This window comes from Corella eumyota, chromosome 2, assembly GCF_963082875.1.
Source record: "Corella eumyota chromosome 2, kaCorEumy4.1, whole genome shotgun sequence".
NCBI classification, from domain to species: domain Eukaryota; kingdom Metazoa; phylum Chordata; class Ascidiacea; order Phlebobranchia; family Corellidae; genus Corella; species Corella eumyota.
In genome coordinates, this window is record NC_137491.1 from 16,154,571 (window position 1) to 16,167,713 (window position 13,143).

Here is a 13,143-nt window from a genome sequence, read left to right on the forward strand (position 1 = left end):
TATCGATATTAGGGTAATTAATTTTGAAAGTTAAAGCGCCACTGTATACTTTTTGACAAAATTTACTTGCAGCTCTTAACTCCAAATTTGTTTAAAATTTATAACACATTAAGCCACTTTTTGCCTATTTTCTTATTAAAGTTAGGCGATATATTAGTCACCTGTAGCTTTGCTTAAAAGTTGGCTTAAGCTTTAAAAATATTAAATTTTAAATAAATAATCGTTGAATCCAATAATTATAAAATATTCTTTTTCCAAATTTTTAATGTGTTATATTTTAATTACTAAAATTCTTTAAAAACTATTTTAATAAATAAAATCCCTTTTTCTAATTTAAAAAAAAAAGTTTTTTTATAAAAACTTAAAAATTGACACACTTTTCTTTATTTTAGAATAAACGTACAAACTCTGTTATTGTTTCGGCTACAGTGCCTAAAATTTTCAAGGTGCGATCCATCAAATACAGGTCGATAAATAAATATTTCTCTTTGTCCCATTTCCGACCTAAAACCCCCATTCTTAACAGTTTAATCGTTTTTACTTTTCGAATTTTAGGATTGTTTACTCTGCGCCGCAATAACTATTACGCAAAGTTTATATTGTGTTTTTGGATAAAAACTTGTCTACAGTTAGTGATTTTATTTATTGAATATTGGTTATATAGATATAAGTACAGTTAGTTTTGTATGAATTTAGCTAAAAAAATTTTGTTTTTTTTAAGTATACTATTTTTCAACTTTTATTTCTTTGGTGAATTAAAATTGTTGTTAGGTGTTGTGCTTATACAATTATAAACCAATTTGCCTTCATGTAGAAAGGTGTTAAACAGTTAAGAAAATATCAATATACAAGATAATTCAATTTGTCGAAAACCCATCGTTTTTTTCCCGGCTTTGATCATTTCTACTCGAGCGAAAAAACCGCTCTGATCCTACAAAACCCTTTCGACAATGGATCCACTCGTCATTCCTTTGTAGTTTGCTCCTTTTCCGAGGAGCAAAAGTGGGAGGAAAGAGAAGGAGAAGAAAGAGTGCCCTCCTACTAGTTGTGTTTTAGTGTATATACACAGAGTCGAAGCTTCTCGCTGACAAAGGCTTGCGTCCGCCTTCCTTTTCTGAAGTCTTGTTGGCTAAAGACCTCCAAAACACTTTCAATGTAATTAACGCTAGTTTGTTACCAAACAAATCTCTTTTCTTCGCCTCCGCCTTTATGCCCGCCCCGCACCGACTGTGACGTCACAAAGACACTTTGTGTGCCGGTGGGATTAGATGACGTTTACCTTTTCTGTGCTAACACGATGTCGCCCGACCTACCCGCGTTTGCCTGCCTCGCTCGATTGGGGAACCAAAATTTTTCGCCGAAACGGGGAAAATAATTTGAATGTCATGTTTTATCACCGACGAGATAAAAGCGCTACAGCAGTGAAAAGAGACTTCAAAGCGCGAGAAATACCTTTGATCTTAGTGTGTGTGAAAAAGGCGTTTTTTTTACGTTTTAAACCACGTGACCATATGCAATTTAATCACGCCACATTACGTAATTAGTTTTCCAATTTTTTGAATATTAAATTATAAAAATGGTTAATGGTCTGAATTTAATATTAACCATTGTGTGTGGTTTTTTGTTTTAATTTTTGTGGGGTTGTATAATGTAGTTCTCTAAAACAATATGGCGGCGGGGCGACATGACGTCAATTAAAAATTTTAACAAATTTTTAAAAAATTCTTGTTTTAAAAAACAATTATTTTAACATATTCAAAAAAATTTAAGTTTTTAAATAAATTGGACTATACAAAAAGTATAAAGTTTTTATTTATAGAAATGCTTAATTCTAAACATGTTCAGGAAATAATTTAAAATTTTGTGACAATTTATTTATTTTGTGTTAACGTCAGTAAAAACAATGGTTAATAATATTAGCTAATTTAAAAAAAAATTGTTTAAAACAATTAATTGCCCGAAAACAACATTTTTTAGATCCTTTTTTTAACTGATATTAGTAAAAGAATAATAAAAGCAATTTTTAAAAAGCCAATATTTTTAGATTTTATATTTAAAGCGTAAGCTATTTTTTATATTGTGTTTTGTTAAACAAAGGCGCTTTAATTAACAAAAAAGTCGAAGTATTTTCAAAGCGAAATACGATGATATTATTTGTTCCCATATACCCTATTCCACTTCTACAATTTCCTATTCTCCACCTACTTTAAACCAAGTTGGCATTTTTGGATATCAAATAAACCAAATTAAAAACGGGTAAGAATTGAAGGCACCACATGTTGTTTAGGCTTAAAATGGAGGCGGGATTTGAAAGCAAGGCAACCGCTTTCTGTATTCGTTGAAAATATTCGACCCCGCTTTCAGATGCATTGTGACGTCAAAAACTGCATTGTGGCGTACACAATGGGGTAAGAAGGAACGAGTTCGACTGTTGTTGATAGGCCAACATATCGGCACACAAGACCGTTTACTAAATATGAGTTAATACAATTGAGTTTTTTAGGCCAATGAACTGACTGAATAAGTTAATTGTGCTTGGAAATATTCAACGCTTTTCCCCATATTTACATCATAGGCTTGTTCAATACATATCGACTGTTTGATCTTTAATTCGAAAGCCTGCCAAACGCCTTGATGTCGCCGCCGTTTTGTTTAATCAATTACTCGTATAAATTACTCCTAAAACACGCTGTGCCTATTGCGTTTCTGATCAAATAGACTTAAAAAGGTTGTCGAGTATTGTTAATAATTGGCGGCAGGGCGGAAAATCGAGCGATGTTTTCCCACCTTATGCACTCCTACAGTCGTACCCTGTAGATTTACCGGTTAACTTCTATTTTATTAGGTTAAAAACAAACGAACTGGTAGTATGCATGACTGTGCCAAAAGGCTGCCTTAACGCGGGCATTGATATACACAAATAATACATTTTAAGTAAAATTAGCAGTTATTGTGTTAAGGTTTGTAATACAACTTTTTGTAAATAAAAAAAGTGACTTTCTAAATCAAAGTAGATTATGTGTAGTTTACGGCCTTTAACAAAATCATAACTTTGATAGGCTAGCTATTGTTAAATTTCTTTTCTATTTAAATTTAATAAAATATATATAACATATAAACTTGATTTTTCGGATTTAATGTTTCTTATCCTTTTTTTATGTAAATTATATAATTTGAATGTCAGATAACACAACCGCAAACCATTGCCAAAGCAAATCAACTGTGAAATACTTATTAATGGATACCCTTAATTACAATTTATAAGTCACAAGTCCACCCAAACACGCGCTGGAGCCTACGTAGTGTTTTTAATAAAGGTTTGTCTGATAATTAATTACATCTTCCACAATTTTTTTCTGCAAGTCGATTTTTGTGTTTTTAAAAGATATTCTTTACCGCTACTTTGCCAAGGTTAGTATAACAATAACAGGCTACAAAATCGGCTCGAGGTTGAATAAAAAAGTTATTTTTTTAAATTAAAGGTTAGGTTGTACAATCGGTTTTTATTTTGTTTTGTACTTCACCTTTCTCAATATTACTCAATACATTTACGGTTCTTGCCAAATCTTTCATTAATTTTACGTTTTTTAAAAATTTTGTAGAACTAAAGGCCTACAAATGCCCTATGTTTTAATAGTAACGTTTTTTATAAATTCGATAAAAATGACTTAACATTGCAAAATTAATATACACTATTAAATGTTTTAAGGCAATAGGCAAATATCCATATTAAATAAAAATAAATTTTTTTGTTTAATAAACTCGTAGATTATATAATAAGTCAACGTTACCAACTTCGTAAACACTATATTAACATACACATGGTACAATTCTATACACTGTGCCCCAATTTGTAGCAACTCAAGGTGGTAGGTTTCATATTTTTTACGAATAAAAATGTGCTGTTGTTACGAGTTTGAGCTATTTGTAAACCCCGGTATAAGGGCGAATAGCGCGATTTGAAGCCAAAAATTTTGACTCGTATTTCAATGCTGTTAACCGCATAACATCCTACCGTTTTACACAGTTCTAAACCTTCTGAAAGTCTAGCTATCTCATTAGCGCCATCCACCGTTTAGGTTAAACATGGCTTCACTTGTTTTTTTTTACCAATTTGCGCGATCACGTACGAAAAATAAACAACAAATACAGTTTTATATTTATTTATATTCTTAAACATCAGCTCATTTCACCAAACATCCTGGTTCTGAACAGTGAATATTTGAAATTCTGGTAAAATTGAAATACAAAAATCCGGGACATGATAGCTGATAGGATACCATTTCAAACCACAACCAATTAAAATAAAACCAATCAGTTTCCACCAGCAGGAGTAGAAGGTCTAAAATCAAAACACAAAAATTCTTATTTTCATTGTTAAAGACTAAAACACAAGCAAATAAATCAGATTTTGACTATGATTTGATATATCATTAAATTGATATTGTCATTTTTTTCCGTCGCATTGTTGTAATATTAATTGTATATCGTATTGCCGAAAATCTAAAAATTTTGACTCGTATTTCAATGCTGTTAACCTTATTATTTACTTTTATCAATGTGCGAAAAACCAAAAAAAAATATATAGAACAACTTCACCTTTGAAAACTTTGCAGTTCAGTGGGTAAATATACCCTTTAAACATTAGCTTACAAAATATTAAAAAAAAAACAGTTTGTTAATTCTTACTTGGCCCATTCTACATTAAGAATAAGATGATCATATCCATAACCACAAACATTCTTTATTGCCTTTGCTGCATCATCCCGGTTGTAGAAATTAATAAAAGCAAAACCCTAAAAAAACATTTTTTTATCAAAATAATTTAGTTATTTTTGTATATATTTGAAACTATACCTTTGATTGTTGGGTATGTTTATCTTTAGCCAAATAGATTCGTTGAATAGCTCCAAAAGGTTTAAATAATTCTTGTAAATCTACTTCTTTTGTCTCTTCTGATAAGTTGGTGACTCTGATCGTAGCTTGTTCATCTTAACAAATTAGTTTGTTTATTTAATATAAGTTAAACAACAACTACAAGCTGCACTTTTACTCCTAAACTGACCAGATACTACAAAATCGCTTGGCGTGATATCAAAAAAATAAAAGTTGGCCCTTGGGCCTAGTATTTTACACTTTATAAACATCTTTTTTATTTAAACGCCTATAAATTGGACATACATATATATATTTATCGTCAATTGAGCTCTAATATATATAGGTTGTTTAACTAGTTCAACTTAGCAAAGTAATTCTTCAAAAATACATAACTTTATAAAACAATATACTACACAATACAAATTAAATTTTTTGACATAAAAATTGAGTAGCCTTTTTTAATTTAAAATTTTTAAAATTTGTCTTCTTACCTCTTCCTGCCCTACTTCCCGGCATCGAAGATCCCATCGTGTTTCCTCCACTTCTCATGCTCGGAGGAACATATTTTCCTCCTGTGGATGGTGCGTCTACTTCCTCTGTTTTTTCTTCCTCATCTTCGTTTTGCTCACCAATAACTAAAATTTAAAAAAAATTGTATATACAAAAATAAAAAAAAAATGTTTTTTTAATATATAGTAAAATCTAAAAAAATATTTGTTAGTTAATAACATAACAAAAAAATTGTATTAAAATACATATATACACGAAAAATGTTATTCAAAAATTTAATTTTTATCATTAAAAAAAAATTTTGGCTAAAAACAACAAATTGCTAATCTATAAAAAAAGGGTATTTTAACCACATTGCAAAATAACTTTTACTAAACACTTATTACCTTTCTGTGTTGCTTTAAAGTTTTTAAAGAACATGTAATATTGAAGTTGATGTTTGAATTTGGATAATGAAGGATCTTCTTGTTCTTGCATCAATTCCTCTTGTCGTGTTCCCAAGAACTGCATTTGGACATCCTGAAAGTAGGATTAAAAAAATTTAATATAAAAAAGTCTTAAAATTTCAAATGGTCCAACTTAAAGTAAGCAAAAATTTTAATAAGAAATCAGTTCCTTAAAAAAAATAAAAAAAATTTAAAATACAAGAGAGAATTAGCGAAAAGTAAATAATGCATTAAAGTTAATAAAATACAAGTAGATTGATAAACAAGTACATCACATAAAACTATTATCTATATTATAAACACCAAAAATAGAACTTTTTTATGTTTAAAATTACCTCAGACACCATTGTGGTAGCCCGTTGTGGTCCTGAGCCATCATTCTCTGACAATCCAAATTTATGGAGTAACTTTCTGCGAGCAACTGACTTTGAAGTTTTCTTAGTTTCAATTTTATATCTTCTAACAACCTTAATATTAAAAAGTTATCAATTTAGTAACTAAAAAAAGTTATATGCCCCAGGATTGTTACATATGAGCATTAAAAACACAGGTGTTATTTAGAAAAATAATAAAAATTTGTTTTTAAGATTTCATTTAATTAATTTTTTTATATTTTGCAGATAAATACTGATTATTTAAATATTATTAAATAAAAATATGAAGTAAAATTGTTTTTACTTTAACTTTGTTTCCATCCTTGTTGATTTTGTATTCAGTGACAGTTCTGATGTTCCCGACAATTTTCTGTTGGATTGGAGGAAGATCGGAGGTTTTGGTCAACTCTTCAGTCTCCTCCTCTTCCACCTGATCCGCCCAACTTGTCTTCTCTTGCTCTGCTGCTTCCGCCCAGCTTACTCCAGTAGTCCTTTCAATTTTTACAAACGCAAAGCATGTTTAAAAATAAGGATCTCTATTAGTTTCGCACGCCCAAATTTAACAAGGTGATATAACCTAAGTATGGCAATTGTTCAACCAGACATTAAAAATTAGTTGAAATATGTTTTAATGAGTTTAACTTAGTATGCTTTACGAGTCAGATGTGTTAATGGGTAAACTGAATATGTGAGGGTTAAGGTAAGGGTTTAATTTATGCAACCTTTTTGTTTAATTACATGTGCCGCATTTTTGTTACACACCCTGTTTATGTAGGGCGTGAGAAACTAATAGAGATCCAAAAATAATTTAAATAACAGGAAGTTGGCAGTTAATTTTTAAGACGTAATAGTTTTGTTACAAAAAATTAAAAAATAGCGTTTTTAAAATTTTTTAATTTTTATTTAAGTTTTTGCACATTAACAAAATTAATATAAAGATATACAATGCAAAATACAATAATGCGACAGAAATAACTTCGAATATTAATTTTATGATTTAAAACATGCCATAAATAGTAACGTTTAGACTAAAATTTTATCGTATATTATGACATAGTCGATAGTCACCAAACCGATAAAAAACAAGTTTATACCCATTACAAAGTTTAGTTAATGCCTTTAAAGATGTACTTATTACTTACAGTTTGTTGGTCGCTGTTTTAATCATTTTGTTGCTTATTTTTAAAACAATGTAACAAATATCACGTGCAACGTAAATTTTATGAGAAAATATTTCACAAAAAGCACACGCGATTTTAATAAGAGTTGTAACATAAACGTGGCAATGTGACTTACCACAGCGCTTTAAAATATACTAATACGATCTATGTAGACCTTTAAGCATTATTAAACCAAGTTAATTGAATTCTATGCTATACACTTTTATAAATGTATAGCATAACTCACTACCATTTTTTTTACAAATACCTATTTATTAGATAGAATCAGTTGCACAAAACTTGCATTACACTGACCAGAGGGAATCTTTAATAGAAAATTGTTTTCTGAAATGCTTTTGTACAAATTTAAATTCAATTCCTAACCTTCATATATCATAAATATCTTAAAACAAATTTGGTATAGGAATTTATTAAAAGGTATTATATAGAAGACACAGAATAAAAATCAATCAACAAACTGAAAAATAATGTACCTTCAATGGGATACAAAAGAGCACTTTTAAACAAATAAAACAAAACAATTTAATTTGATTTTGAGATAAAATTTGCACAAAAAAATAAAAGAAACTTTTATGACGTTATTGAAGCTTACTGGACGACATTTTTCGTGATCTAGATCTGAAAAAAATATTTTTTCAAATAAATTTTTTTTAAGGTACTAAAATATCGTGTTTAAAATTCCATAACTATAAATTTTTTAAAATTATCATCATTATATTATTTACGATAGTTTTTAAATTGTTCTGTCCACAAAAAATACACAAAAATACCTTGATTCTTGTCGAGAAGTTGCATATTCAAAATACATAATGTTAGGAATTAAAGTTGAATCTCTGACCATTAAAATCTCACTTGCCTTCCAACTTGTTATTATTGAATAAAATTGTGCAAGTACCAACTGAATACAAAATATATTAACAAAAAATACAAATTCTTGCTAAAATTAAAATTAAAAAAAACAACCTATAATTATTAAGTATTCTACAACTAGATAAAAAAATAAAACTTACATGATTAAAAGCAAACCAGAGTGACCCTGTGAATGTACCAATAACAGCGCCCCAAAATATCTGTCCCCAGGTATGATACAACAAATAAACACGACTATATGAAACAAGTAGAGCAGCAATTGCACTTAAAACACACATACCATGACGCCAAACCACATCTGAGGTACTACTGTTGCTTTGTAACCTAAATAGTTGTCAAGTATTTATTGATTTTTTTTCTTATGTAACACTAACTTAGATATAGTTTTAAAACTTGACTGTTTAACAATTAACATACTAATTTTAGATGATCGCATTTCTAAAAAAAAGCATGTTACAAATTACAAAAAAAAATAAATTGTTGAAAATTATCTAAAAATTATATATTATCAAAACGTATTCAAACACTATTTTTTTAAATATATATAAATTAATAAGTTACAAAAAGGATTTATTTATGTACCTGATTGAAATAAAGAATATAAGATATATTACAAAGAACCAAGCAAATTGAGAATGTGAAGAAGGCCAACCATAGGCAACATGTAAAGAAGTATGTCCACCATTAGGTCTATCTTCTTTTACAATATGTTTAATCACAAAGTTAATAAGTTCGTTTAAAACCAAACCACAGAAAAAGAAAATCTAAAAAAAAAAATTTCTAAATATAAAGCACCCTGGTCCTAGCACATTATTTATTATATAATATTAATTTATCTTTGTTGTGCAAAGGTCAACTTCAAGACATAAAAATGGAGTAACATCAGTTACCCTGTTCCAGTCTTCAGTTGGCTTGGAATATTATAGTTTATAATTGCTGATAATTAAACTGCTAACTAGGTTTTGAAACGGCAAATGGTCATCTGTTCATACAGTTAAAAAAGCACCTTAAATAAGGACACTACAGTATAAAAGCTGGTACTTAAATATACAAGATTTAATGGATTTAGAATTGTATAGGGTTCGATTCTTTTAATCCATTTCACCAAGTTTCCAGTCTGGAAACTAGGGGAGTTTTTGAAAAGATCTCGTGCAGGCAAGCGCAAAAAATGCGTGGCCGCGCGTGCACGCGTACCAAAATTTACAGTCTAGGCATGCACGCGCGATATATGTTAGCGTGTTTTAGGCGTATGTACTGCACGTGCATATTTTTTAAAGACACTAGGCAGGCAAAACGCTAATATCAGGGGTGCATTTTTTTAATGAAAAAAATCTCGTGCGTGCACGCTGCCCTACTTTTCAGACTGGCCAAGTTTATTGTATAATCCCATATTTAATATTGAACACAGCCATTTTTATAACACACTTAAACATAATATTGACTTACAATCAGACAGTACCTAATTTATAAACTTAAAATACACTTACTGTATGGAGTTCTCGTCTGAAGTAAATATGAGTAGCAAAACCAACCAATATAACAAATGGAAATAAACTTATCCAGGCCAATACAAAACCAATAAAATCACCTGCAAAATTAAAAAAAAATTATTTTAATTATAGTCAGATCTGCAGATGTTTGGTATTAAAAAGGGCATCTTATTTAGATAATTACCCCTTTGATATTCAACATGCAAAAAAGAAATCGATTTCCAATCTATATTCGTGTCGTTTCCAAAATTTTCGTTCATCGTAACTGCATATAACTAAAAAAAATATAACTAAATTTAATTCATTTTCAAACTTTTTCTTTGTTTTTTTTAAGCAAAATTAAGTTTTAACATATCAATTTAAAAACAACAGTTACCTGCAACTTAACTAATGTATTTATAACAGTAATTAAAGTTAGATTTGGTGTGAACTAGTTTCACATTACATTTAATGACACGAATCACACGTCTTCGCAAAACTTTTAAAAAAGTGGAAAAAAGTTTTACATGCGGATATGTAGAGTTTCCAAAGAGATTTAAATATAAACTAAAAAAATTTATAAAACTTAGTTTTCAATAAGTTAAAATATTATATTTAAAAAAAGTAATTTATTATTAAATTATTACCATCTAAACATTTATTAATAAATCTTATATATATTTTGTTAACAAAAAGGTATATTACTATGACGCAACAAAGAAATTTTTTAACGAAAAAATAAAAAAAATTGGAAAAATTGTTGTTGTAGAGGAAGAAGCATGGAGTTAGCAGATTAATTAATATTAGTTGTTATTATCTATATAAGAGCAATTATATTTATTGATAGCGAAGTTCATATCATTTTAATATGGGAAATTGTTGCACAAAGTTCAGAAGAGGTCGTCGAGTGGAGGTAAATTGAGTAAAAAGTTTAAAAAAATATTTTAAAGTAAAAAAACATATTTTTTCTTTTTTTTAATAAATGTTACGTCGTCCTTGCAGTAAGTGCGGCTTTGATACACTCAGACGAGTAGCAGAAATAATCAATTACCAACACCAGACTTAGTTATAGTTATTAACTCGTTTAGACATCAATCACACCAGTTTAACTTTCTTTGAACTTATTATTGTTAGCCCTTCATATGACGCAACAATAGGACAACACAATTCTTATAACGAAAAACGGTGCACACAGATCGGTGAAAAATACGGTTTCTAAAACAAAGAAACATATATAAGCTACTAATAATACAAAATACCCTACACAATTATCTTAAGATAACAGTAAACATTATAAAACACTCAAATAAACAGTATTGAAAACATTATAAAACACGTGCTTACCAAACTATTTTAAGACAAAGCCCAGTTAAACAATATATCGGTATGGTAAAATCTCGTTGGCTTGGTAATTCAGTTTATCATTTATACTTAATTTACACAAGGTACATAAAAAGAAACATAGGATTAGACTAGATTAAAACAGATAAAACTAACACGCTAAATTTATATCTTATCTCTGACAATACTTGGCTAAAGAAAGAACATAAAATCGGTCAAGCGTAAAAGTATACGACGATAAATTCACACTGGTTCAATATCTTACACTCCCCCCAAATATGTAACCCCAGAAGAACATATTTTACAAACAAACTACATATTAAGTGTCAATTTAACGCCCTTTGTTAGCGTCCAGTCGCTAACGACTAAAGTTAAAAGTTCGATTAGTTTTCAAAACTAATTTTTTAGCATCTTTGCTACTATTGTTCAATGTCTTGTTAAACCTCCTCTAGCGAACCTGGACTCACTTGAACCTCCTCTAGCGAACCTGGACTCACTTGAACCTCCTCTAGCGAACCTGGACCCACTTGAACCTCCTCTAGCAAACCTGGATTACCATGTTGGTCATTTTGCATCCAGTTAGGGGGTTCACCGCACAACCCTTCATCCGCCTCGACGATCAAGCACAATTTTGCAATCGGTCGCTTAACCTCATTGTTTGCAGTCTTAACGGACACTGATCGCACCACTCCAGTTGAATCAGGATAAGTTGTTGTAATCCGACCAAGTTGCCACTGGCAACGTGGGCTTAGGTTATCCACAAGAAGAACAATATCGTTGACCATAAAGTTGCGTTTTCGCACATGCCATTTTTGACGTGAAGTTATCAATGGCAGATACTCTTTAACAAAGCGCCTCCAGAACTCATCTGCTAGATATTGAGTATTTCGCCAGCATTGCAGGGCGTAACAATCCCTTTCAGTAGTTAAAGTAGGGGGCAAACCATGGGTTGGCTTTGGCATAAGTAAGTCATTAGGCGATAACGCCTTTGCATTTCCTTTCGTAAAGGCTAGCGGGGTCAAAGGTCGAGAGTTCACAATTGCCTCTACTTCAACAAACAGTGTGTGTAACATTTCATCAGTTTGAATTCTTTGAGTTGAAAGTGATGACAATATTTTTCTAACGGTTCTGATCATACGCTCCCAAGCTCCTCCAAAGTGGCTTGCAGCAGGGGGGTTAAACGTCCAAGTTATTTCCTGTTGCTGCAGGTAATTTTCAATTTGACGCCTGTTCCAGCCCTGAGTAGCTTCTCGAAGAATTCTTTCAGCACCCACAAAATTAGTGCCATTATCAGAAAACATTTCATTAACTGGTCCTCTTCTTCCAATAAATCTCCTTAAAGCTGAAATAAAGGAGTCAGTTGACAGACTGTGAGCTACTTCCAAGTGTATGGCACGTGTTGTCATACATGTGCTAATTTTCAATTTGACGCCTGTTCCAGCCCTGAGTAGCTTCTCGAAGAATTCTTTCAGCACCCACAAAATTAGTGCCATTATCAGAAAACATTTCATTAACTCGTCCTCTTCTTCCAATAAATCTCCTTAAAGCTGAAATAAAGGAGTCAGTTGACAGACTGTGAGCTACTTCCAAGTGTATGGCACGTGTTGTCATACATGTGAAAAGACAACCATACCTCTTTACTTGACTTCGGCCTTGCTTAATAAGTAGCGGCCCAAAGTAGTCCACTCCAGTGTAACTAAAAGGTGGCTCATTAACCTGCAAACGAGCCTTTGGCAAATCTGACATCATTTGCTTTCCATTACTAGAGCTTCGGCGACGACAGGGCAGGCATCGATTAATGACAGTTCGAATAACAGAGCTTCCCTTTTCGATCCAATAAAAACTTCGAATTGAATTCCATGTATAATTTAGTCCAGAGTGGCCTGATTTGCGATGATGCCAATCAATTAACAACTTTGTTAAATGTGAATCATGTGGTAAAATGGCCGGATGTTTCAAGTTAAAGTCAATCGTTGCTCTAGTTAGTCTTCCACCAACTCTAAGCATGCCATTCATCAACACAGGACTTAAATTGTAGACTGATTTCGAACACATATTTCTTTTCAGCTTTAAA

General features: G+C 30.8%; 4 protein-coding genes across 4 annotated transcripts; all 4 read right to left on the reverse strand.

Annotated features, from left to right (window-relative positions):
• Positions 1–4,129: 4,129 nt before the first annotated feature.
• On the reverse strand, positions 4,130–7,450 carry LOC145741849 (eukaryotic translation initiation factor 3 subunit G-like). The gene is made up of 8 exons (XM_082559514.1): positions 7,351–7,450; positions 6,513–6,699; positions 6,170–6,301; positions 5,775–5,907; positions 5,370–5,513; positions 4,858–4,991; positions 4,690–4,796; positions 4,130–4,342 (listed from the first exon to the last, which is right to left on the reverse strand). The coding sequence occupies exons 1-8, from the start codon at positions 7,374–7,376 to the stop codon at positions 4,315–4,317; spliced, it is 891 nt and encodes a 296-aa protein (XP_082415640.1). The 5' UTR covers positions 7,377–7,450; the 3' UTR covers positions 4,130–4,314.
• Positions 7,451–7,788: 338 nt separating this feature from the next.
• LOC145741612 (dolichyldiphosphatase 1-like) lies at positions 7,789–10,228 on the reverse strand. The gene is made up of 7 exons (XM_082559221.1): positions 10,126–10,228; positions 9,934–10,024; positions 9,747–9,847; positions 8,842–9,023; positions 8,400–8,583; positions 8,160–8,287; positions 7,789–8,007 (listed from the first exon to the last, which is right to left on the reverse strand). The coding sequence occupies exons 2-7, from the start codon at positions 10,007–10,009 to the stop codon at positions 7,968–7,970; spliced, it is 711 nt and encodes a 236-aa protein (XP_082415347.1). The 5' UTR covers positions 10,010–10,024; positions 10,126–10,228; the 3' UTR covers positions 7,789–7,967.
• Positions 10,229–11,506: 1,278 nt separating this feature from the next.
• On the reverse strand, positions 11,507–12,475 carry LOC145742518 (uncharacterized). Its single transcript, XM_082560292.1, has one exon. It carries the CDS (start codon positions 12,473–12,475, stop codon positions 11,507–11,509), a length of 969 nt encoding a protein of 322 aa, XP_082416418.1.
• A 7-nt stretch (positions 12,476–12,482) lies between these two features.
• LOC145742519 (uncharacterized) lies at positions 12,483–13,124 on the reverse strand. Its single transcript, XM_082560293.1, has one exon. The coding sequence runs from the start codon at positions 13,122–13,124 to the stop codon at positions 12,483–12,485; it is 642 nt and encodes a 213-aa protein (XP_082416419.1).
• Positions 13,125–13,143: the final 19 nt, after the last annotated feature.